This window comes from Triticum dicoccoides, chromosome 2A (assembly GCF_002162155.2).
Source record: "Triticum dicoccoides isolate Atlit2015 ecotype Zavitan chromosome 2A, WEW_v2.0, whole genome shotgun sequence".
Classification (NCBI taxonomy): Eukaryota; Viridiplantae; Streptophyta; class Magnoliopsida; order Poales; family Poaceae; genus Triticum; species Triticum dicoccoides.
This window is the reverse complement of record NC_041382.1, coordinates 155,673,973-155,699,767: the sequence shown is the minus strand read 5'-3', so window position 1 is coordinate 155,699,767 and position 25,795 is coordinate 155,673,973. Positions and strand designations below refer to the sequence as shown.

Below are 25,795 nucleotides of genomic sequence, written 5' to 3'. Positions count from 1 at the left end.
GATATGGTGCGATCTATGATGTCTCTTACTGATTTACCGCTATCGTTTTGGGGTTATGCTTTGGAGACGGCCGCATTCACGTTAAATAGGGCACCATCAAAATCCGTTGAGACGACGCCTTATGAACTATGGTTTGGCAAGAAACCAAAGTTGTTGTTTCTGAAAGTTTGGGGCTGCGATGCTTATGTGAAAAAAGCTTCAACCTGATAAGCTCGAACCCAAATCGGAGAAATGTGTCTTCATAGGATATCCAAAAGATACTATTAGATACACCTTCTATCACAGATCTGAAGGCAAGACTTTTGTTGCTAAGTTCAGAAACTTTCTGGGGAAGGAGTTTCTCTCGAAAGAAGTGAGTGGGAGGAAAGTAGAACTTGACGAGGTAACTGTACCTGCTCCCTTATTGGAAAGTAGTGCATCACAGAAAACTGTTTCTGTGACACCTACACCAATTAGTGAGGAAGCTAATGATAATGATCATGAAACTTCAGAACAAGACACTACTGAACCTCGTAGATCAACCAAAGTGAGATCCGCGCCAGAGTGGTACGGTAATCCTTTTCTGGAAGTCATGCTACTAGATCATGATGAACCTACGAACTATGAAGAAGCGATGGTGAGCCCAGATTCCGCAAAATGGCTTGAAGCCATGAAATCTAAGATGGGATCCATGTATGAGAACAAAGTGTGGACTTTGGTTGACTTGCCCAATGATCGGCAAGCAATTGAGAATGAATGGATCTTCAAGAAGAAGACTGACGCCGACGGTAATATTACTGTCTACAAAGCTCGACTTGTCGCAAAAGGGTTTCGGCAAGTTCAAGGGATTGACTACGATGAGACCTTCTCACCCGTAGCGATGCTTAAGTCTGTCCGAATCATGTTAGCAATTGCCGCATTTTATGATTATGAAATTTGGCAGATGGATGTCAAAACTGCATTCCTGAATGGATTTCTGGAAGAAGAGTTGTATATGATGCAACCAGAGGGTTTTGTCGATCCAAAGGGAGCTAACAAAGTGTGCAAGCTCCAGCGATCCATTTATGGACTGGTGCAAGCCTCTCGGAGTTGGAATAAACGCTTTGATAGTGTGATCAAAGCATTTGGTTTTATACATACTTTCGGAGAAGCCTGTATTTACAAGAAAGTGAGTGGGAGCTCTGTAGCATTTTTGATATTATATGTGGATGACATATTACTGATTGGAAATGATATAGAATTTCTGGATAGCATAAAGGGATACTTGAATAAGAGTTTTTCAATGAAAGACCTCGGTGAAGCTGCTTACATATTAGGCATTAAGATCTATAGAGATAGATCAAGACGCTTAATTGGACTTTCACAAAGCACATACCTTGACAAAGTTTTGAAGAAGTTCAAAATGGATCAAGCAAAGAAAGGGTTCTTGCATGTGTTACAAGGTGTGAAGTTGAGTCAGACTCAATGCCCGACCACTGCAGAAGATAGAGAGAAAATGAAAGATGTTCCCTATGCTTCAGCCATAGGCTCTATCATGTATGCAATGCTGTGTACCAGACCTGATGTGTGCCTTGCTATAAGTCTAGCAGGGAGGTACCAAAGTAATCCAGGAGTGGATCACTGGACAGCGGTCAAGAACATCCTGAAGTACCTTAAAAGGACTAAGGATATGTTTCTCGTATATGGAGGTGACAAAGAGCTCATCGTAAATGGTTACGTGGATGCAAGCTTTGACACTGATCCGGACGATTCTAAATCGCAAACCGGATACGTGTTTACATTAAACGGTGGAGCTGTCAGTTGGTGCAGTTCTAAACAAAGCGTCGTGGCGGGATCTACATGTGAACCGGAGTACATAGCTGCTTCGAAAGCAGCAAACGAAGGAGTCTGGATGAAGGAGTTCATATCCGATCTAGGTGTCATACCTAGTGCTTCGGGTCCAATGAAAATCTTTTGTGACAATACTGGTGCAATTGCCTTGGCGAAGGAATCCAGATTTCACAAGAGAACCAAGCACATCAAGAGACGCTTCAATTCCATCCGGGATCTAGTCCAGGTGGGAGACATAGAGATTTGCAAGATACATACGGATCTGAATGTGGCAGACACGTTGACTAAGCCTCTTCCACGAGCAAAACATGATCAGCACCAAGGCTCCATGGGTGTTAGAATCATTACAGCATAATCTAGATTATTGACTCTAGTGCAAGTGGGAGACTGAAGGAAATATGCCCTAGAGGCATAAATAAAGTTATTATTTATTTCCTTATATCATGATAAAAGTTTATTATTCATGCTAGAATTGTATTAACCGGAAACATAATACATGTGTGAATACATAGACAAACAGAGTGTCACTAGTATGCCTCTACTTGACTAGCTCGTTAATCAAAGATGGTTATGTTTCCTAACCATGGATAAAGAGTTGTCATTTGATTAACGGGATCACATCATTAGTTGAATGATCTGATTGACATGACCCATTCCATTAGCTTAGCACCCGATCGTTTAGTATGTTGATATTGCTTTCTTCATGACTTATACATGTTCCTATGACTATGAGATTATGCAACTCCCGTTTGCCGGAGGAACACTTTGTGTGCTACCAAACATCACAACGTAACTGGGAGATTATAAAGGAGCTCTACAGGTGTCTCCAAAGGTACATGTTGGGTTGGCGTATTTCGAGATTAGGATTTGTCACTCCGATTGTCGGAGAGGTATCTCTGGGCCCTCTCGGTAATGCACATCACTGAAGCCTTGCAAGCATTGCAACTAATGAGTTAGTTGCGGGATGATGTATTATGGAACGAGTAAAGAGACTTGCCGGTAACGAGATTGAACTAGGTATTGGATACCGACGATCGAATCTCAGGCAAGTAACATACCGATGACAAAGGAAACAACGTATGTTGTTATGCGGTCTGACCGATAAAAGATCTTCTTAGAATATGTAGGAGCCAATATGAGCATCCAGGTTCCGCTATTGGTTATTGACCGGAGACGTGTCTCGGTCATGTCTACATTGTTCTCGAACCCGTAGGGTCCGCACGCTTAAGGTTACGATGACAGTTATATTATGAGTTTATGCATTTTGATGTACCGAAGTTTGTTCGGAGTCCCGGATGTGATCACGGACATGACGAGTAGTCTCGAAATGGTCGAGACATAATGATTGATATACTGTAAGCCTATATTTGGATATCAGAAGCGTTCCGGGTAAAATCGGGATTTTACTGGATTACCGGGAGGTTACCGGAACCCCCCGGGAGGTATATGGGCCTTAGTGGGCCTTAGTGGAAGAGAGGAGAGCTGGCCAGAGATGGGCCGCGCGCCCCTCCCCCCTTTGGTCCGAATAGGACAAGGAGAGGGGGCCGGCCCCCCTTCCTCCTCTCTCTCCTCTTTTCCCCCCTCCGTGAATCCTATTCCAACTAGGAAAGGGGGGAGTCCTACTCCCGGAAGGAGTAGGACTCCTCCTGGCGTGCCACCTCTTGGCCGGCCAGCCCCTCCCTTTGAGCCTTTATATACGGAGGCAAGGGGCACCCCTAGAGACACAAGTTGATCCATGTGATCATATTCTTAGCCGTGTGCAGTGCCCCCTTCCACCATAGTCCTCGATAATATTGTAGCAGTGCTTAGGTGAAGCCCTGCGATGGTAGTACATCAAGATCGTCACCATGCCGTCGTGCTGACGGAACTCTTCCCCGACACTTTGCTGGATCGGAGTCCGGGGATCATCATCAAGCTGAACATGTGCTAGAACTCGGAGGTGCCGTAGTTTCGGTGCTTGATCGGTCGGGCCGTGGAGACGTACGACTACATCAACCAAGTTAACGCTTCCGTTGTCGATCTACAAGGTACGTAGATCACACTCTCCCCCTCTCGTTGCTATGCATCACCATGATCTTGCGTGTGCGTAGGAAATTTTTTGAAATTACTATGAAACCCAACAACATCGGCATCTAGTGGGCCTTGTAGACGTCGGAGAAGCACCGGATGAGCGCGTGGCTCATCCGCGGCATGGACGCGCGCGCGGTGTCCACCGCGCCAGGGATGAACAGGGGGGATGACGACCTCGTTGTGGGCTGGGCCTGCACACTGTGCACTAGAGGCCCAGCAACATGTGGCTTCTTTCTTCTCTTCCTTTTTTTATTTCTGTTTTATTTTAACTATTGTTTTCTTTTTATTACCCAAGGCAAATGAATTTAGTTAAACATGAAATTTGGCACATAATTCATGGACAATATTTTGGAGTGGCACATAAAGTTTGGAGGCAATTGGAGTTCAATAAATAACTAATAATTTTGCAGAGGCCATTTTATTTACTGTTGGAGCACTTATTAATTTCCTAGGGTTTTATCTGTTATTCAAATGATGTTGGTTTCTACATGGTAATTCCTTCGTGAATTTTTGCAACCTAATAAAATAATTTAATTCACTATTTTATGAAACTATACTTTGACTTGTTATTTGAATTTGTATTTGAACTAATTTTCGAACGAGTGAGGTTTAGCAAAATTTAAATTATGATGACCCAGCATCATTAACAGGGGTTTACTGCAGCTTAACTATCGGGGTGTCACAAATATCCTCCACTACAAGAAATCTCGTCCCAAGATTTAAGAGGTGGAGTAAGGGGGAAAGTTATGGTTATGAAATTCTAATGGATCTTTTGTTCTAGGTTGCGCTTCCCGAAGAAGTCCATCCATCACATTGATGTCTTCATTCCTCTGCTTCAGGTCATCATGATGAAGTCGTCATCCTTTCTTTGGGGTCTTCATCGTACTTACGAATAGGTAAGGGGCGGCTTGACAACGATAGGATGCTATAAGGGTTAATCATCTGGGGGTTATCCCAGGAACGAGCCCATGATTATCTCTTGAGTTGAACCAATAAAACACATTGAGAGGAAGTAATAACATACAATAAGAAGTTTCAAATGGGTAGACAATCATTCGATGTCTGAAACAAAGTGTGAAAGGGGTTCAAAGCAACAAGAATAAGTATTGCGTCTGATACCAGAATAGATCACTAGGAAGGTGGCCCATGAATTATATACTAAATCAAGCAAGAGGATTAACTTTGGCAACAAGGGTGTACATGAGAGTCAGGTTTCGATCCTGTGGAACTGTGGGTTATGGGCCCACCATGTGGGTTAAAAGTAGAAAGGGTGCTGACATCTTGCACGGTCACGATAGCAAGGTATGTTAGAGGGTAGCCTGCCAGTTATGTTGGCAACAACATTGGTACCATGGGCGAGGGACGAAGAGAACCATTTTCCTGCTCGTTGAACAAGGTGGACCAATAGGCAAAGTTCTCGTCCATCGGTGGTTACCGAAATGTCACCAACAATAGTAATAGGGTCTTGCTGATATAATTGTACACCGAGGTGTTTACATAAGCAGGAGAATACTACTGCTTAGATCATATAGATCTCAAGAAAGGTTAAACAAAACAATGGAAAGGAAAATGTGATTATCAGATTAAACAGACGAATGGAAAGGAAAATTTGTTTAAACACATATTCCAGGGGTATATCCTTCCCAAGGACAAGGAGAGCATGATATCCATGACAGGATAGAAAGTAGAAAACCCTTTAGGAAATGGGGAGAAATTTCATGACATTACCCATACAACGATGTTAGGATAATTGATAAAGAAAATCTAGCATTGTGCTTCAAATGTTCTTGTTGAAGATCGGAGTACCACAGATATGCTTTGAGATAGCATTCACATGGTCTTTAAGCAAAGGTCAGACTTCGGATACTCGAAGGATCCATCAAGAACAACTTGTAGAATAAGTCTTACAATTTCCTCATGGGAGAATGGATATCCTTGCTAAAAATGAAACTATAACAATAGGTCCTCCGGTCAGGTGTCCCAGGCATGACATCACCTTACTGAGTCATATAAAGACCAGTGTTATAACTCTTGGAAATATGTTCCAACCATCATATCTGACCGAGGTTCAGATCCGATTGGTGCCAGGATACCTCAGACTTAGGATGCCTGAGAAGGAAGGGGTGCAACACAATTTGACGAGATGGAGTTGCAAGATTCTCAGGAAATGAACTATGGAAGCAAGTTCTGAATCATGAGTTCATCATTTAACCAAGGAGAGGACGAGGAGGTAGCTGATGAACTCAGCGGCAATTCATTGACATTTTCAAAAGATGAATTTCCACACTTAATTGAACAAGGAGATAGCATTTGTCAGATCAAATGATATAATGAGGTATGCTTGAGGAAAACATACACATTTAAACATTGGTTGAAAGGCGCACCCGAAATATGGGCTTATGTAGCATGATCAATGTTAGAATGGTGATTCGATAACCAATGGTCTAACAATGAAATATCGACCATTAACTTCAAAGCAATAGGGTTACTAGAAGTTTTGAAGTCGCACATCATAGTTCAATTGTCGGTTTTCCGGTTAGAAACAACACGTAGACCAAGGAATGAACGGATATGGCAAGAAGTATCACGTGTATCAAGAATTCTTAAGAGGTGGTGAAATTCTCATGACATTCTTGACATAAAAGATGGTAATACTCCAAGGTAAAGAAGAACAAATGCTGGATAGTAAGGATCTCAAAGTATAACACAAAACACGAAGAAGTTTGTGTTGAACGAAAGGCAATAAAATGGTCGATGATAACACAAATCATCAAGGGCAAGGATGTTATTTCTCATCATGAATTAAATTGATATCCCGGAAGAGCTCGGAATGGTGATGATGATCATGAAGAATTTTGTCGAGAGGCTCCATGAAGAAGCAATTGAATAGCGGCTACATCAAGCAACAGGACTAATGCAGCGAAAGATTATTGGAACCACGGATACGACACCAACTCTGAATCAAGCTTGTTGGTCGAGGTGAAACGATAAGACAAGGAAGATCGACGTAAGCTTAGCTCATTGCCGAAAGTGGTGCTCCGGAAATAAGGACCAGGTAGCACAGTTAAAATCAGCACAATACTAATATAGCCGATCAGGCTAGAAATGACGTGATCGAGTACAAACTCGTAAGTAAAGAAGATTACTAACGGTTGTTTAATCGTGATGCGGACTCGATTCAGTTATCAGTGTCCTTGAGTGTTTAATGACTCGGAGCCTATGAAAAAATTGGAATCGGTGAGAATGTAGTACTTGATGGAGAACTCATAAGAAGTTATGCAGTTCTATGATAATCTCGAGATACCAGGGTGTAATACTCGATGAAAGTTCAAAGTAACAGTTGGACTGGTGTATTAATCCACAGAAGACAAGTGCTTAAACTTGCCCGAGAAATGGGATCAAAGGAGAACATATGGTCGGAACCACGATTGCAAAGGATCAATTCACCGATGCCAAAGGATATTATATCAAGGAAATAGTTATTATTACAAGAATGTTCCATGATAGGATCTACATCGTGTCCATGGGCATGAACACAAAGGTTCAAGGTCAACTCCCACTTCCTCAATGCATAATCTTCCATTCACCTCTCGTATTTCGAAAATGACATTAGTTGTTGAAAGTTTTACCTGGTGCAATACCAGATAAGTATGACCCGTGAAATCTTTCGGGTTCACATCGATTAGGGAAGGCGTTGGTTCAACCCATCGGGGCATCTTAGGAACATATACCACAAACGTTGGAGTAAACAATACAAGCTCGAAGGTATAGTATGATTATCATAGCAGAGGATACAAATTACCAAAGGCATTATATACCCATGGAAAGGCTCACAAGGTTATTGAATATGAAGGACACCGTCGGATAATTGTCCAACAAGGGGCCTTGTAGTCTACAACGGAGCTGATGCGAGTATCGGTACTCAAACAGAGGAAGAAGGAATTTAAGGGCATCGGATTATATAAACAACTGACTAATTCAAAGACCAAATGCAAAGGAACTATCATTTCAGAATCAAGGGATCAGAAGCCGACGGTCTAATTAAGAATGGATAAGTTTAATAGACTTAGGGGTACAATCGACGGCAATTTGATTGGTCGATAACCAGCTCATGTCCAAAATGACATTTGAGCCAGAAAGATAATTTAAAAGGATCAACCGATGATTGCGTGCATTCGCACTCATGTTGAATCAATAGGATCAAAATGACGGTGTCAAAGGAGACTAACGAATATTGCCAGACATATGGGAAGCATCCATAATGCAAGCAGACAAGTATTTGCAGAGCAATAAGCTGCTAAGGATTTTCAGAGGATCAAATAGTATTTCGAAGACTTTTGTGAAACACAAACAACTGGGGATGAGCGCATACTCGGTGAGTGCGAGGAATTATTCGTAGGGGTATTCATGTGGTAAAGATCTGCAAGGCAGTACGCACAAAGTATTCTCGGAACAATGGAGAGAATTTCAAGATATCTTATAATAACAAGATCAATGGGGAATGATTGTATGAATGGCAAGTGTACGTGGTTATCCATAGAGGTTTATCGATGGATGGGAATTGCAAAAGCGATGGCATAAAGTCTCGAGAGAACATCATAGAGTATCCTCGGAATCTTCTGGTGCAGTAGGCGATCATCGGTAATAAGGTGCTCTCCGGGTGAGCGATCGCGAGATCCTAATGTTAGACTTAGCAAAATTCATTTACCCTGAATAGAAGAGAAATCAGAGTCCCATAGTATAGACGAGGAATAAAAGATCCTAATACCACCCGATGGCGACGTGGGCCCATGGGCCGCACAGCCATGTTACTAAAACGGTTTTCATCGACTAAACTCAACTTCGGCCAAGGAGTGTGGAAGGGGGATTCCTACAGGCAGTCGGCTCTAATACCAACTTGTGACACCCTCGATTTGGCCGTACACTAATCATATACGCAAATGTGTACGATCAGGATCAAGGACTCACGGGAAGATATCACAACACAACTCTAGACACAAATTAAAATAATACAAGCTTTATATTACAAGCCAGGGGCCTCGAGGGCTCGAATACACAAGTCAGCGGAAGCAATAATATCTGAGTACAGACATAAGGTTAAACAAGTTTTCCTTAAGAAGGCTAGCACAAAAGTAGCAATGATCGCAGTAACCGGGAAAAGGGAAAAAAAGAAGTAGGAAAGCAACTGTGAGTACTCATCCAAAGTACTCGCAAGCAAGGATCTACACTACATATGCATTGGTATCAATGAAAAGGGTAGTATCTGTGGATTGAACTGCAGAATGCTAGAATAAGAGAGGGATAGCTAGTCCTATAGAAGACTACGCTTATGGAAGCCTCCATCTTGAAGCATATAGAAGAGAGTAGATGGTAAGTTCACCAAGTATCATCGTATAACATAATCCTACCTGGCGATCCTCTCCTCGTCGCCCTGTGAGAGAGCGATCACCGGGTTCTATCTGGCACTTGGAAGGGTGAGTTTTATTAAGTATCCAGTTCCAGTTATCATAAGGTCAAGGTACAACTCCGGGTCGTCCTTTTACCGAGGGACACGGCTATTCGAATACATAAACTTCCCTGCAGGGGCGCACCACATTTCCCAACATGCTCGATCCCTCTGGCCGGACACACTTTCCTGGGTCATGCCCGGCCTCAGAAGATCAACATGACGCAGCCCTACCTAGGCACAACAAAGAGGTCAGCACGCCGGTCTAAACCCTATGCGCGCAATGGTCTGGCCCCATCACCCATTGCACACCTGCATGTTGCGTACGCGGTCGGAAGCAGACCTAGCCCCCTTAATACAAGCGCAGGCTTACGGTCCAATCCGGGGCGCGCCACTCAGTTGCTGATGTCAAGAAGGCTTCAGATGATACCACGATGTCGAGAGCCCATAATTGTTCCCGCATAGTTGGTTAGTGCGTATAGGCCAGTGGCCAGACTCAGATGAAATACCAAGATCTCGTTAAGCGTATTAATTGATGTAATCGCAGACGCCGACCAGGGCCAGGCCCACCTCTCTCCTAGGTGGTCTCAACCTGCCCTGTCGCTCCACCACAAAGGTGCACTTAGAGGGCCGTCGGGACAAACGTCCTTTCGGTCCCATTCCGTGAATCACTCGCGGGTACTCTACGAGCCGACCAGACTTTAGTCACCACATGTATCACATATTATGCATCTAAGGATATACCCATGATCACCTCCCGAGTGATCACGGCCCGATAGTATAGTATGGCAGACGGACAAGAATGTAGGGTCACTGATGCAATACTAGCATCCTATACTAAGCATTTGGGATTGTAGATAAAGGTAACAACATTAGTAGCAAAGACAGGCTATGCATCGGGATAGGATAAACGGAAAGCACTAACATGCTACACTACTATAATGCAAGCAGTAGAGAGAAGAATAGGCAATATCTGGTGATCAAGGGGAGCTTTCCTGGTTGCTCTGGCAAGGAGGGATCGTCAACAACGTAGTCGATCGGGGCACCAACAGTGGCGTTAGCCTCGTAGCCTACCGGAGAGAAGAGGGGGAAGAAACAATGAATACAATGCAAACAGATGCATATCACAGCATGACATGGCAAGTAACAGTGCCAGGTGTGCCCTAACACAGTATGAGGTGATACCAACGAAGGGGGGAAACATCCGAGAGAGTATCCTCGGTGTTTCGTGTTTTTGGATAGATGAACCGGAGGGGAAAAGTTGTGTGTTCGCTATGCTAGGGATGTGTGGCGGACAAATGGGCTACGTATCCTGAATCATCTCGTCGTTCTGAGCAACTTTCATGTACAAAGTATTTTCATCCGAGCTACGGTTTATTTTCTATGACTTTGTAAATTTTAATCATTTTCTAGAATTTATTTAATTAATTTAAATCAAGATTATCCAGAATAGTTTGGGATGATGTCAGCATGACGTATGTGTGACGTCAATAGTCAACAATGCGGTTAACTAGAGTCAAACCTGACCTGTGGGTCCAGGACCCACTGGTCAGTGACTGTGGCTTTAACAGAGTGTTAGATTAACAAAACAGGTTAGTTAGTGGGTGGGACCAACTGTGAGTGAGTGATTAGCATGTAACTTAATTAATTAATTGATTAATTGATTAACATATTATCTATTTAACTAAAATCGTTTAATCAGGCAGGGCCCACATGTCAGTGACATGGGGTTGGCATGTCTGCGGCTGACTGGGTCAATGGGTCAACTGGGCCCACCCGTTAGTGACACAGGGGGACCCACGCGTCAGGCCAGCTCAGCGACGGCCTGCGACTTGTCGTAATCACGCCGGCAAGCTCGTTCGTCGCGGCGCGTCCTTGGGCATCGTCGGAAAACGCCCACAGGGCATTATTTTGATCGTGGTTGGGCGCGTTAGAATGACAAGACAACGACGCGTCGGTTGGTGGTGGTTTCGCAGGCCGCGGTGGCCAGAGTTGAGCGGGGCTTCGACGTCAGCGGCGACCGGAGTCGGGCGAACTCAGACCCGGGGCTAGGGGCACTAGGAGGGGAGCTGGGGGTCGCATTGAGCTCCGGTGAGGCCCGGAAGCTCGAGGCACTGCTCAGGCGCGAGCTCAGAGGCCAGTGGCCACAACGGCGAGGCAAGCGACGGTGGTGAGGTTCGGCTATGGTGGCTTGGGCATCTAGGGGCGGTTAGGAGGGGGGAGAGGAGCGCAAAGGCGCGGCGGCTCACAATGGGGGTCGAGGAGCAGCTCGGGGAGGGCGGGGAGGTCGCGGTGGCGCGGATCGACGGCGATGTAGAGGCGGAGCTCGGGGAAGGGGATCAGCGAGGGCGGCGTCGATGTGGCGTCCCGGTGCCATCCAGCAAGACCAGGCGTCGTGGTCGGCAGCGGCGGTCCCGAGGACAGCTTGGAACGGCGGAAGGTGGCCGGTGGCCACGCCAACGACGAGGCGCGACGACTGGTGCGTTCGGGCAAGCGAGATTTGAGAGGGAGCGGGCGAGGGAGAGAGTGAGGGTTCAAGCTAGGGTTTTCATCGGCATCTAGGGGGCTTGTAGACGTCGAAGAAGCACCAGATGAGCTCCGCGTGGCTCATCCGCGGCATGGATGCGCGCGCGGTGTCCACCGCGCAGGGGATGAACAGGGAGGACGACGACCTCGTTCTGGGCTGGGCCTGCACACTATGCACTAGAGTCCCAGCAGCACGTAGCTTCTTTCTTCTTTTCCTTTTTTATTTTGTTTTATTTTAACTATTGTTTTCTTTTTATTAGCCAATGCAAATGAATTTAGTTAAACATGAAATTTGGCACATAATTCAAGCACAATATTTTGGAGTGGCACATAAAGTTTGGAGGCAATTGGAGTTAAATAAATAACTAATAATTTTGCAAAGGCCATTTTATTTACTGTTGGAGCACTTATTAATTTCCTAGGGTTTTATCTGTGATTCAAATGATGTTGGTTTCTACATGGTAATTCCTTAGTGAATATTTGCAACCTAATAAACATTTTTAATTCACTATTTTATGAAACTATACTTTGACTTGTTATTTGAATTTGTATTTGAACTAATTTTGAAACGAGTGAGGTTTAGCAAAATTTTAATTACGATGACCTAGCATCATTAACAGGGGTTTACTGTAGCTTAACTATCGGGGTGTCACAGAGCATCTACATGAATATCATCATTATCATTATCATTATCACTAAGTGAATGTTCATTACCAGATTGTGTTTCAGCATCACAAATAAAAACATCATTACTGTTCTCAGAAGGTTTTTCTACCTCAGGTTCACTAGGAGCATGCAAAGTCCTATCATTTTTCTTTTTCTTTTTCTTCTTAGAAGAACTAGGTGCATCATTATTAATTATTTGAGAGTTTTGTTCAATTCTTTTAGGGTGACCTTCAGGATATAGTGGCTCCTAAGTCATTCTACCTCCTCTAGTCATTGATCTAACAGCATGATCATTCATATTACTATTCATTTCATTAAGCAAATCCTTTTATGACTTAGCTACTTGTTCTAACTAAGTATGGACCATAGAAGCATGTTTTCCTACACCTTTAACATCATTTCAATTCTAAACAACAAGTCACTCAAGCGATCAATTGTATAGGCATTATGTTTCAATTGTTTCTTAACATAAGCATTAAAGTGATCTTGCTTGATAATGTAGTTATCAAATTCATACAAGCGTTGACTAGGAGATTTATTATAAGGAATATCACCTTCATCCAATTTTATATAAAAAAATTACCTCTACTACGTGTGTCGGGGTGTCAAGTCCATGTATTTTTTAAATTGGTGGTAAATTCTTAACATCTTCGGCTCTAATACCTTTTTCTTTCATAGATTTCTTTGCCTCTTGCATATCTTTAGGACTGAGAAATAGAATACCCCTCTTCTTCGGAGTTGGTTTAGGTGGTGGTTTAGGAAGTGTCCAATCATTATCATTGCGCAATTTATTATTCAATAGACCTTCAACTTGTTCAACAGTTCCCTGAAAACACAACCAGCACAACTATCTAGGTAATCCCTAGAAGCATCGATTTGTTCATTATAAAAGATATCAAGAATTACATTTTTCTTGAGAGGATGATCGTGAAAGCATTAACTAACTGGAGAAGCCTCCCCAAAGCTTAAGGGAGATTCTCTTCTTCAAATTGCACAAAGTTAAATATTTTCTGTAAGGCAACTTGTTTCTTATGAGCAAGAAAATATTTTTCAGATAAGTAATATATCATATCATGTGGACTACACACACAATCAGGAGCAAGAGTATTAAACCATATCTTAGCATCACCCTTTAACGAGAAAGGAAACAACATAAGAATATAGTAGTAGTGTGTTTTTCCTCGTGAGCAAATAAGGTGGCTATATCATCCAGTTTAGTAAGATGTGCTACAACGGTTTCGGTTTCATAACCATGGAAATTATCAAATTAAACCAAAGTAATTAACTTAATAGCAGGTGGTGGTGGTGCAAGCTTACTCAAAACAGGAGACGAATCAAGTGCAGAGCTAGATAACAATTCCTTACCACCCATCGTCCTAGAGGGAACGATCGTTGTTCTATTATCATTCAAATTCTTCATAGTGAACAACAGATATAAATTCTAAGTGACTCAACAAATTGTGACAATACCAACAATAGTAGTGACTTAGCAAAGATCAATATGTGAAAGATTGTAGGCATTGGATCGGTGATGGATAATTATGTTGGATAACATTCATCATGTAACAATTATAACCTAGGGCGACATATAACTAGCTCCAATTCATCAATGTAATGTAGGCATGTATTCCGTATATAGTCATATGTGCTTGTGATAAGAACTTACATGACATCTTTTGTCCTACCCTCCTGTGGCAGCGGGGTCCATAAAAAAACTAAGGGATATTAAGGCCTCAACCAGAACAAAGCATTAACACATAGTGAATACATGAACTCCTCAAATTATGGTAATCACCAGAAAGAATCCCTATTATTGTCACCATGAGGTATGCGAATCATAACACGTAATAGGTGTGTATAACTTGCAAGATAGAATCAAGAACACAAATGTATTTGTGGTAACATAAAGGGTTCAGATCTGAAATCATGGCACTCGGGCCCTAGTGACAAGCATTAAGCATAGCAAAATTACAGCAACATCAATCTCAGAACATAGTAGATACTAGGGATCAAACCCTAACAAATCTAACTCAATTACATGATAAATCTCATCCAACCCATCACCGTCCAGCAAGCCTGCGAAGGAATTACCCACTTCCGATGGTGAGCATCATGAAATTGGTGATGGAGGAAGGTTGATGATGACGAAGGAGTCGAATCCCTCTCTCTAGAGCCCAAAACGGATTTCAGATCAGCCCTCCCGATGAAGAACAGAAGGTAGCGGTGGCTCCGTATCTTAAAACGTGATGATTCCTTCTCTTTGATTTGTTTTCTTGGCGAATAGGTACTTATGGAGTTGGAGTTAGGGTTGCGGGAGCTGCCAGGGGCCCACAAGCCTGCCAAGCGCGCCCCTGGGCTTGTGGCGCCCTGGTGGCCCCCCTCTGGTAATTTCCTTCGCCAATATTTTTTATGTATTCTAAAATAATCTTTGTAAATTTTTAGCTCAATTCGAGAATTTTTATTTCTGCACAAAAACAACACCATGGCAATTCTACTGAAAACATCGTCAGCCCAAGTTAGTTCCATTCAAATCATACAAATTAGAGTAGCCGCGTGTTGGACAGGTTCGAGCATATCATATGATTGTTTTTTTGCAAAACGGTTGCATTCTTAAGCCCTATCACACACGGTTATCATGTATCGTGTGAGATGAACCCCCCATATTGCACACCTTTGTAAGGCGGCGGTTTAAAAATGCGTCGGTTTAAACCGTTTGCTTGACTTAACCGCATTAGTGGTGGCCTCTTACGGCTGAAACTTGTTGTATCGGTTTCTACCTACTTGTTTGTTGGATGATGTTGCTGTTATGGCTTTGTTTATAAAGTTAGACGTGTGTGTTTTTTCTATAAAATTAAACTGCAGAAAACGGACTTAAGGTTGATGTGCTATGATTGTTGAAAAAATAAACTGAACTGGTTTAGCCGTCTAGGTGACATCCACAATTTAGATATTCGTTTCTTCATGTGAACGGCTGAAGGTGAATAGTCAGCAATCCTCCTTTTCAACCAGGTGACGCTACCACGCTGCACGGCACTGCGCTTCCCCAGCTCGCAATATCAACCATTTGCAATTTCATAAGCAGCCATCTTTGACAAGAACCCTCGCAGATTTTTCTCCGGTCTACACAGGCGCGTGTCAGCTAGGTATTACATACACACCAAGACAAATGTGTAGCAGCCTTTTTCATTCAAAGAGAACAAATCAATGAGTAGTAGACTAGTACTCACGGCAACTACGACCTCGGCTCCTTCTGATACTGCCAGGCATGCCATTATCTCCATGACCTTCAGCCAAGGTGTGCGGTGCGGCTCAGCCCTACGGCCAATCTCCACCCCGCCAAAAACTGTACCGATTGAGCTGCTTTCTCTTGAAGGAAGCGCAGCAGGCCAGCGGCACTAAATCTGGCAAGAAACCATGCCGGCTCTTCTTCTGCTCTTGCTGTTGAGCATGGGCGGAGAGTTGGTCTCGTGCTCGTCCGCCGACGAGGGCCAGTTCGCCTTCCAGGGCTTCGCGGCGGCGAACCTTACGCTGGATGGTCTCGCCGCCGTCATGCCCAACGGCCTGCTCGCACTTACCAACTTCACCCTCCAGACGAAAGGCCATGCCTTCAACCCCACCCCTCTCCGCTTCCTCGACGTCAACGGGGCGACCAACTCCACTGCCGTGGCGCGGTCCTTCTCCACGTCCTTCGTGTTCGCCATCGTCTCCAACTACGACGGCCTGAGCGACCAAGGGCTCGCCTTCGTGGTCGCCCCGACCACGAACCTCTCAACGGCGATCGCCGGGCAGTATCTGGGCCTCCTCAACGCGACGAACGGCGCCGCGAGCGACCACATGCTGGCAGTCGAGCTCGACACCATCATGAACCCAGAGTTCCGCGACATCAACAGCAACCACGTGGGCATCAACGTCAACAGCCTCATTTCGCGGAAGGCCAAGCCGGCCGGCTACTATGGCGATGACGGTGCCACCTTTCGAGACCTGATGTTGAACAGCCGCGAGCCGATGCAGGTGTGGGTGGACTACGATGGCCAGGCCAGGCAACTCAATGTGACATTGGCTCCTGCGCAGGAGCCCAGACCGAGGTATCCTCTCCTCTCTGAAGCCATTGATCTCTCCACTGTCCTCACGGACACAATGTATGTTGGCTTCTCGTCGTCGTCCGGCGTGGTGTCGACGCACCACTATGTGCTTGGATGGAGCTTCAGCTTGGACGGGCCTGCCCCGCCTCTTGATTTCTCTAAGCTTCCAGCACTGCCGCGTGTGGTTTCGAAGCATCGGTCCATGATCTTGGCTCTCGTGCTTCCACTAGCCACCGTATTGATCATCGCCGCGGTCCTAGCTGCCGCCTCCTTCTTTGTGTGGCGCCGGCGTCGATTTGCTGAGGTGCGCGAAGATTGGGAGGATGAGTTCGGCCCACACCGGTTCGCATACAAAGATCTATTTCGTGCCACTGATGGATTTAAGAATGGAAATTTACTCGGTGCCGGAGGGTTTGGCAAAGTATACAAAGGGGTACTTCCTGGATCCAATTTGGAAATCGTGGTGAAGAGAGTATCACATGACTCAAGACAAGGTATAAGAGAGTTCATTGCTGAAGTGGTGACCATTGGTCGTCTCCGCCACAGGAATCTAGCACAGTTACTAGGCTATTGCCGGCGCAACGGTGAACTTCTCTTGGTGTATGACTACATGGAAAATGGTAGCCTTGACAAATACTTGTACAATAACAATGGAGCAACTTTGGATTGGCCTCAAAGATATTGGATCATCAAAGGTGTTGCATCAAGTTTATTGTATCTACATGAGGATTGGGAACAAGTCGTCATCCACCGAGATATAAAGGCAAGCAATGTGCTCTTGGATAAGCAGATGAATGGAAGGCTCGGCGATTTTGGCCTAGCAAGGTTGTACGATCATGGCACTGATGCTCAAACAACACATGTGGTTGGCACTATGGGATACCTCGCACCAGAACTTGTGCGCACTGGAAAGGCAACACCTTCAACCGATGTATTTGCATTTGGCGTGTTTCTCCTAGAGGTTGTATGTGGACGCAGGCCCATTGAGAGTGGTCAGCATAACAATAGGGTGATGTTAGTCGATTGGGTGCTTGAGCACCACCACAATGGCTCAATCATTGACACGGTGGATCCATGCCTCATGAATAAATTCAACACAGATGAGGTCACTCTTGTGCTCAAACTAGGTTTGTTGTGCACGCACCCATCGCCCAATGTGAGGCCTCCTGTGCAAAAGGTCATGCAATACCTCGATGGTGTCCAATTAGTTCCTGATTTACCATCGACATACATGAGCTACAGCATGTTGGTTCTCATGGAGAATGAAGGGTTTGATTCATACATCATGTCATGCCCTTCGCCAGGGATGACCATCTGCAGTGTATCCGACGTGTCATCGGCAACCATTCTTCTAGATGGGAGATGAATTTTTTGCTTGTAGTCAACTATTTTTTGCTTGTAGTCATTGATAGGTGGTCTACTAATTTGGGTGTAATTTTTATTATTTTTAGTGTTCATTGTATTACCATTATTGAAGATGAATAGATCAGAAGTTTTCCCCACAAGAAAAATATTTGTTCATGTATCTCTTCAAAAATGTTCATGTATTTGTCAAAAAGAAAAGGAAATGGTAAGTACAAAACAATATAAAAGTAAGTGAAAATAAATAAAAAAACTTATAAAATGTTAAAGAGTCATGAAATGTAGACAAAAAGGATGAAAAATAAAAATAGAAAAGGATACGTGATAAATTGGATGTGCACTTTGCGAGCAGGCGCATGGACCGGTCAAAACATGCCACGCAAGCCAAATACATGGGCCCCGAAATCGTCTCCGTTGACCATAAATCATCATTTCATTATTATTTTTTTAATTGTAAATCATCATTTTTTTAGAACAATGATCAAAGTGAGATTAGGCTACAAATTTAAGTAACACAAGTGCATTTTAAGCCAATCTAAAATTACTGCCATTGTGCCCCTCTGCATGCCTCCCGTTGTCACACTCACACTGTGGCGGCTAAATTTCGTGTTTTGATCCTTTTTTCAAACCTATTTGAGATCTGACTCTTGTTTGAAAAAAATTCGAGATCTGACCCTTTTGCTACCGCCAGGGACCATGGCGGTAGGGTATAATAGCCTAGCGCCAAGGACCCTAGCGGTAGGGTTGCATGCCATACCGTCAAAACCCGCCTAAGTATTGAACACAGTGTGTGCTCGTGCCTACCGCCAAGCACCTTGGCGGTAGGGTTGTGCAGGCTACCATCAGCCTGTTTGGCGGTAGAGATGTTTCCTACCGCCAAAGTCCCTGGCGGTAGGCTGTTAGACCCTACCGCCATGGACTCTGGCGATAGCAAAAGGGTCAAATCTCGAAAAAAAATCAACTTAGGGTCAGATCTCGAATAGGTTTCAAAAAAGGGTCAAAACACGAAATTTTGCCTAATGTGGCCAGGTAACTTCTGATTCCAAGCATAATAACCATGTGAAAACTCTAGAGCCAGGTGTCCGTCCAAGCATAAAAATCTACACAAGTTCTTCAACAAGCATAATTTACCTTGGGTTAATTTGATCTGGGAATCTTATTACGCCACCAACCCACCACAAGGGAAAATGGAAGGATCTTTTGGTGGAAAGCACATTTGAAATTAGTCCCTCTCTTCAAGGAAGTGGCAAGTTCTTCTGTGGGAAAGGGTGATTCTACTCTGTTTTGGACGGACACCTGGCTCCAAGTTCCCCTGGCTCAGAAATATCCAGAACTGCATTCTTTTGCAATAGATGACCAAAGCTCAGTGGCCACCGTGAAGCAGTCCTTAGACCTTATGCAGCACTTTCATACTCCTCTCTTGGTTATTGCCTTCCAGCAACTACAGGATATTAATCCAGTTTTGCTCCAGTTGGAAAATTCTAATGATTCCTTGGCATATTTTTTTTAGAAAAGGAGGATGACCCCCGGCCTCTGCATCTGGGAGATGCATACGGCCACTTTATTGATTATTCTCGAGGACCGTACAAAGTGTTACAACAATGTGTCTGAATCCACCATCTTGGCAACATATGCCGCTACTCCTATCCAAAATGATTAGGGGGTGCTAGCTGGGCCACTACCCAAACCACTCACCTAAGCCTAACATCAAAAGCCGGAAGCCGAAACTCATTCGGAAGCCCCAGCCGAGCCACATACCGGGTCTGGGGCACAATCCGGTCAGACGCACTCGTGTGTCATCGCCGCCATCTTCCACAGGTCCGTCTTCAGATCATATTGAGGCTTCTACCTTGTCTGGCCACTCTGCCATCGACGTCACCATGACGCCAGACAGCTTCCTCCTCCTGCACGAGTCCATCTCCGCGCATCAGACGCCGAGTCTCCACAGCACCATGCCGCTGAGATCCGCCACCATCAATGTGAAAGATGAAGCACCGCTCCACCAAAGTCGCCGTCCTCTAGTCCCTCGAGCCGTGTGCACCTCCAAGAATGACGCCCCCAGGGGGGAAACGACACCAGAGAGCCGCCGTCATCCGATCTACTGATCTAGGGTTTCCCCCGGAGGTAGCAGAGAGTGGCCTTGAACTTCTCCACGACGATGCCTTCAGGAAGGGAACGATGCAGACAGCGTCGCCATCGCCGGCCTAGGCAATAGCCAATAGCAGGTTTTCACCCAGATCTGATCGAAGACCTCCATCTCTCGTACACGGGTCGCCGTCCGAGAAAGCCGCCGACGAGCAGACGCCAGAGCAGTCCCGCCGCCGCTGCGCGCAGACCGGCCGACCACGTGGTTGCAGCCACGCCGCTGCAATCCACCTCTATGCAGAGCCCACGAGGACCTGCACCGCCACCCCGCGACGCCCGCTACCGCCAGGGACCAAATCCGCGCGGATCTAGCCGGAGGCGTGCCGGCCCGCCACCGCCCGATCTGACCCGCCGCAGCCGCCGCGCCGCGGCCGCCCACCAGGTCGCCGCCAAGGCAGGCCACCCCGACGGAGCGCCGCCGCACCGCTAGCCCCCGCCATAGGCTAGCGCCCCCGCTCGGGAAGCCGTCCCGCGCCGGCCATGACCATGGGCGGAGGGGAAAGGAAGGCCCCGCCGCCGCCCCGGCCGGCCTGGCTTCGCCCGGCGGCGCCACCGGGCGGCGGCGAGGGAGGTGGGCAGAGGAGGGAGGAGAGAGGCGGCGGCCGGGATGGGTTCCCCTCGGGGCGCCCACGGGAGCGCCGTGAGAGGAGGGATCTGTTGTTATATATGCGGTGTCTAATAATTTCTCTGTTAGCAAGATGTACAAACATCTGTTGGGACCTCATGATACTCATCTCCTGTTTAAAGATCTTTGGAAAGCTGCCAGCAGGATCAGACACAAAATCTTCTTTTGGTTGCTGCTTCATGACAGAGTTAGCTCCAGGAGTCTGCTTAAAAGGAAAAATTTCTTGCTTCAGAGTTATGAATGTGCCATCTGTCAAGATCATGTTGAAGAAACATCCCTACACCTCCTCTGGGATTGCCATTTTGCCCTCTCTTGCTGAGATTCTATTGCTCCACGCAGATGCAGAGGTGTTTCTACTTTTGATAATATCATTTCTCTCAAGCAATGCTTCCCAGCCCCGATTGCCATGGACATTGTGATTATGGGATGTTGGAACATTTGGATGCAAAGGAATGGGAAAATCTTCAAGGTTGTTCCCTCAGGAATTCATGCCTGGAAGCAAGGTTTATATCAAGATCTTTCTCTGGTCAAATCAAACAAAAGAAAAGAACATCGCCGCTCTTGAGCAATGGATGAATTCCCTTTTCTCATAAGAACTCATAGATAATGTTAACTATGTTGGAAAAAACTGGAGTTGGCTAGATGGCCTGTACTTTTTTTACCTTTGTCTGTACATATTTATCTTTTTATAAATGAAAATATACCGTAGAACTATTGTAATGATCTTTCTAATGAGTTATATACTTATATGCTGCAATTGATATGTTCTGCAGCCTCCTCAGTCAAGTCCTCCCTTTCTTCAGGTTGGACAATGGTCTTATCTCTTGCAGTTTGTATGTTCTGCAGCCTCCATGGTCATGTCCTCTCTTACTTCAGGCTGGGCAGAGGTTTTAACTACAAGTATGTGCCAATGCACCTGTAAGCCTCTCTAAATTATGTCCAGTTCTAATAAACATTGCAGTTTATCTTGACCATACTAATTAACAAAATTAATTGTGATCTTCATGTCATGCTAATTATTACATTTTTGGTATACCTGAGATTTTGTTGTTGTGATCTCTTCTTAGAAACAAGGGGAAAAGGCCTACATATAAAAGCCACCGATCATGTGTTTCTAGGATTACGGTATTGACCTAAAAATGGAATTATGCAAGGCAATCTTCTGGAGTTTACTATATATTACTAGCTTCCTTCCATGTGCCTTTTATAGCTACAATAAGTGAATAATGACAGATGTGCAAGGTATCTAAAGATCTCCACTTAGTGCAGATGTCTGGTGACAGACTTCCTTTACATTGCATACTTTTCAAATACGTAATGGCTGTTGATTCAGAACTGTATATGTAACTTCTTTATATCTTTCTTTTTTTGTGAATGAGGAAATTTTCCTGAACTCTATCGATCTCTAAAGTTTGTAAGCATCAAGTTCAATATTAGTGAGGAACATATGAAGCCTTAGCTAAGGAAATATAACCTTTGCTGTCTAAGGTGCGAAAATAATAATCAAGTACAGAGTGTGAGGATGTTTATCTTCCTTTACTAGGAGAATAATGCATATGAACTAGAAATATGCACATGTTTTGCTATTCTGGCACCTAAATTTATTTTTATTAGTGATGCACTTTTCACTATTTTCAGATGCTCCACCCTCTCTGCAGTCATGAAGCCATGCTCTTTATGTCCTTATTCGCATCACCGCTATTTCCATTATTTGCAGACCTCTTTCCGCCAAAGGTAAACTGTCCTTTTTATGGTCAAAATGTATCTATCTGGATTATTAGCATCCACAAATATTTCCTACATGATTATAAAAAATTAGCTTTACTGTATGCAAAGATATAGGAAGGAAAGAAGTGCTGGACTTCAAAACCAAAACAGTCATAAAGACGAGGAAAGAATGTTAACTAAACAAACACAAAAATACTGCACATCTGACTGTAGTTACAGTTTCACTTAAGTACCATTTCCTTACTGCACATCTGACTTACAAATATGTATTCCGCATCTACTACACAAAATTACATGTTCAACTAAACATTGACACGGTGGTATATGTTGTCCATGTACAAATAAAACTATCATTTCATGAATAGATGTTGGAGTTAAAAAAACGCAAACATTTGTTACGGTTTTACATCTCTACAGAATTCAGTTGTTTGTACTCCAGTTTTCTTTACTTAAAATATCACTAATGCCTTATGTGAAACAAGTAAGTATCTGAAGTATAATTTTATCTTTTTAAATAAATAAGGGCAAATACAGAGACTCGCGTCTTGCCTATACAAGTGAAAATTATGAAACTACATAAGGTTATTTGGTGATTTGATTTAGTACTTTGTGTTTGGAGATCACAATTTGTCATGAATGTGTAGTCCAATCTTGGATTTTCCTTGGGAAATTTCTAGCCCGTGCAAATGCACGGGTAACGGGTTGATGACTAGTATAGTCGAAATGTGTTGCGAGGCCATCATTGTAGATTTGTAGACATCACACTTATAGACCCCATTAATGCATTTCATTTCCAATAGGTAGTTTGGTCAAACGCGCGCCACGAGCCACAAGGCTCTCATAATTTTCCACACCGCAAAACGCTGAAAAAAAAGTTCTCTTTACCTCGTCAATCTTACACAAAAGCTGAGAATTCGCTGTATGCAAGTACTTCCTCCGATCCGTATTACTTGTCCTATATTATACGGATAGTAGTAGAAATTTTGGGAAGCTATAACCAAAGAGAGTGTGTTTCACTGTTTCCTGCACCACAGCCCACTGGCTCGTCCTGCAAAGTGGTAGGAGAGCTATGTTTGTCCAGCTTCACCACTTGGTCACTCTGCTCCTGCTCCTGGTGGCCGCCGATCGCTGCCACCCCGCCACCGGTGGTGGAAGCAGCAGCGGCGATGACGGTCGGCAGTTCACCTACAACGGCTTCGTGGGTGCGAACCTGACGCTCAATGGCGGGGCCACCGTCATGCCGAACGGCCTCCTCATGCTGACCGATGGCACCCTTCAGACGAAAGGCCAGGCCTTCCACCCGTCCCCGCTGCCGTTCCACACCGAGGCGAACGGCACCGGCGTCGTGCGGTCCTTCTCGACCACTTTCGTCTTCGCCATCTTTGGCCCGTACGCCTACCTGAGCAGCCATGGACTGACCTTCTTCGCCTCAGCGTCCAGGGAGGTGCTCTCCACTGCGCTTCCAGGCCAGTTCTTGGGCCTCCTCAACGGCACCAATGGCAACCGGAGCGCCCGCATCTTCGCCGTGGAGCTCGACACGCTCCTCAACGCCGATTTCCGTGACATTAACAGCAACCATGTCGGTGTCGACATCAATAGTCTGATATCCATCGATTCCGCCGACGCCGGATACTACGATGATAGCACAGGTCGGTTCCAGAACCTAAGCCTGATCAGCCGGAAGGCAATGCAAGTGTGGGTGGACTACGATGGCGTGGCCACGGAGATCACGGTGACCATGGCTCCCCTGGGCGTGGCCAGGCCCAAGAGGCCGCTCCTGCGGACCACCGTCGACCTCTCGGGTGTGGTGCAGAGCACGGCGTATGTTGGATTCTCGTCGGCGACGGGCGTCATGTCCACACGCCACTTCGTCCTCGGCTGGAGCTTCGCGCTGGACGTGCCAGCCCCGGCGCTGGACATCTCGGCGCTGCCGGCCTTGCCACGCGCCTGGCCCAAGCCACGCTCGAGGATCCTGCAGATTGTGCTGCCTATAGCGTCGGTGACGCTGGTTTTTGCTGTAGGCATCGGAGTGTGCATCTTGGTACGACGGCGTCTCAAGTATTCCGAACTGCGTGAGGACTGGGAGGACGCGTTCGGCCCCCAACGATTCTCTTACAAAGAATTGTTTCATGCGACCAAGGGGTTCAGCAATAAGAACCTGCTCGGAGTAGGAGGCTTCGGAAGTGTGTACAGGGGTAGACTCCGCAAGCCTGACAAGGAGATCGCCGTAAAGAGGGTCTCCCATGAGTCAAGGCAGGGGATGAAGGAGTTCGTCGCCGAGGTTGCAAGCATCGGGCGACTACGGCACCGCAACCTCGTGCCGCTGCTTGGTTACTGCCGGCGCAAGGCGGAGCTTCTCCTGGTTTACGATTACATGCCAAACGGAAGCCTTGATAAATACTTGTATGATGGATCTTCAGGTACACTGGATTGGCGTCAAAGGTTTCACATAATCAGAGGTGTGGCTTCTGGGTTACTGTATCTCCATGAGGATTGGGAGCAAGTTGTCATCCACCGAGATGTGAAAGCGAGCAATGTTCTCCTAGACAGCGAGATGAATGGGCGGTTAGGGGATTTCGGCCTTGCAAGGTTGTACGATCATGGAGCGGACGCCCATACAACACATGTGGTTGGCACCATGGGCTACCTGGCCCCCGAGTTAGGACATACTGGTAAGGCAACCCCGTCTACCGATGTGTTCGCTTTCGGTGCATTCCTTCTGGAAATCATCTGTGCACGGAGGCCAATTCAGCAAAACGAGCGAAACAGCCGCATCGTGCTCGTGGATTGGGTAATCGAGCAATGGCGCAATGGTCTGATTGTTGATGTGGCAGATACAAGAATTCTGGATGGGTTTAATCCGGACAAGGTCTCACTGGTGCTGAAACTAGCACTGCTCTGCTCACACCCGTTGCCCACTGCGAGGCCAACCATGCGGCAAGTCATGCAGTACCTTGACGGTGACAAGCTCCTCCCGGACCTGTCACCGTCGTACCTAAGCTTCAGCATGCTGGAGCGGATGTACAATGGGGAGTTCAACCAGAACGTGATGCCATACAGTTCTCGACGAGCGTAGGTGCCATTTCTGATCTCTCGGGAGGAAGGTGATGAGGTTCTTGCACTGAGTAAAAAAAAGTGGAATTGTGTAATTGACTATGGAAGTTCCGATGTATCTATGTTGTACTCATTTTACTAGAAATGTCTGCTCTTGTGATTTATCTTTCTTATGACTGAATTTCAGGATTATATAAACACACCAATGCTGATCTAAAGTGGTGTTGTTTTGTTTAGGAAACTTGCTTTTGTTGATGGTTTGGATTTTGCGGTGATCTTGTG

General features: G+C 45.3%; 1 protein-coding gene and 1 pseudogene across 1 annotated transcript; both read left to right on the top strand.

Annotated features, from left to right (window-relative positions):
- The first annotated feature begins 15,808 nt into the window (after positions 1–15,808).
- LOC119353960 (L-type lectin-domain containing receptor kinase SIT2-like) lies at positions 15,809–18,018 on the top strand. The gene has a single exon (XM_037620661.1). It carries the CDS (start codon positions 15,932–15,934, stop codon positions 17,963–17,965), a length of 2,034 nt encoding a protein of 677 aa, XP_037476558.1. The 5' UTR covers positions 15,809–15,931; the 3' UTR covers positions 17,966–18,018.
- A 5,510-nt stretch (positions 18,019–23,528) lies between these two features.
- LOC119353958 lies at positions 23,529–25,567 on the top strand (annotated as a pseudogene).
- Positions 25,568–25,795: the final 228 nt, after the last annotated feature.

What these genes read in the sequence shown, in the direction of transcription:
- LOC119353960 (XM_037620661.1), top strand. Translation starts at nt 15,932, where the DNA reads ATGCCGGCTCTTCTTCTGCTCTTGCTGTTGAGCATGGGCGGAGAGTTG.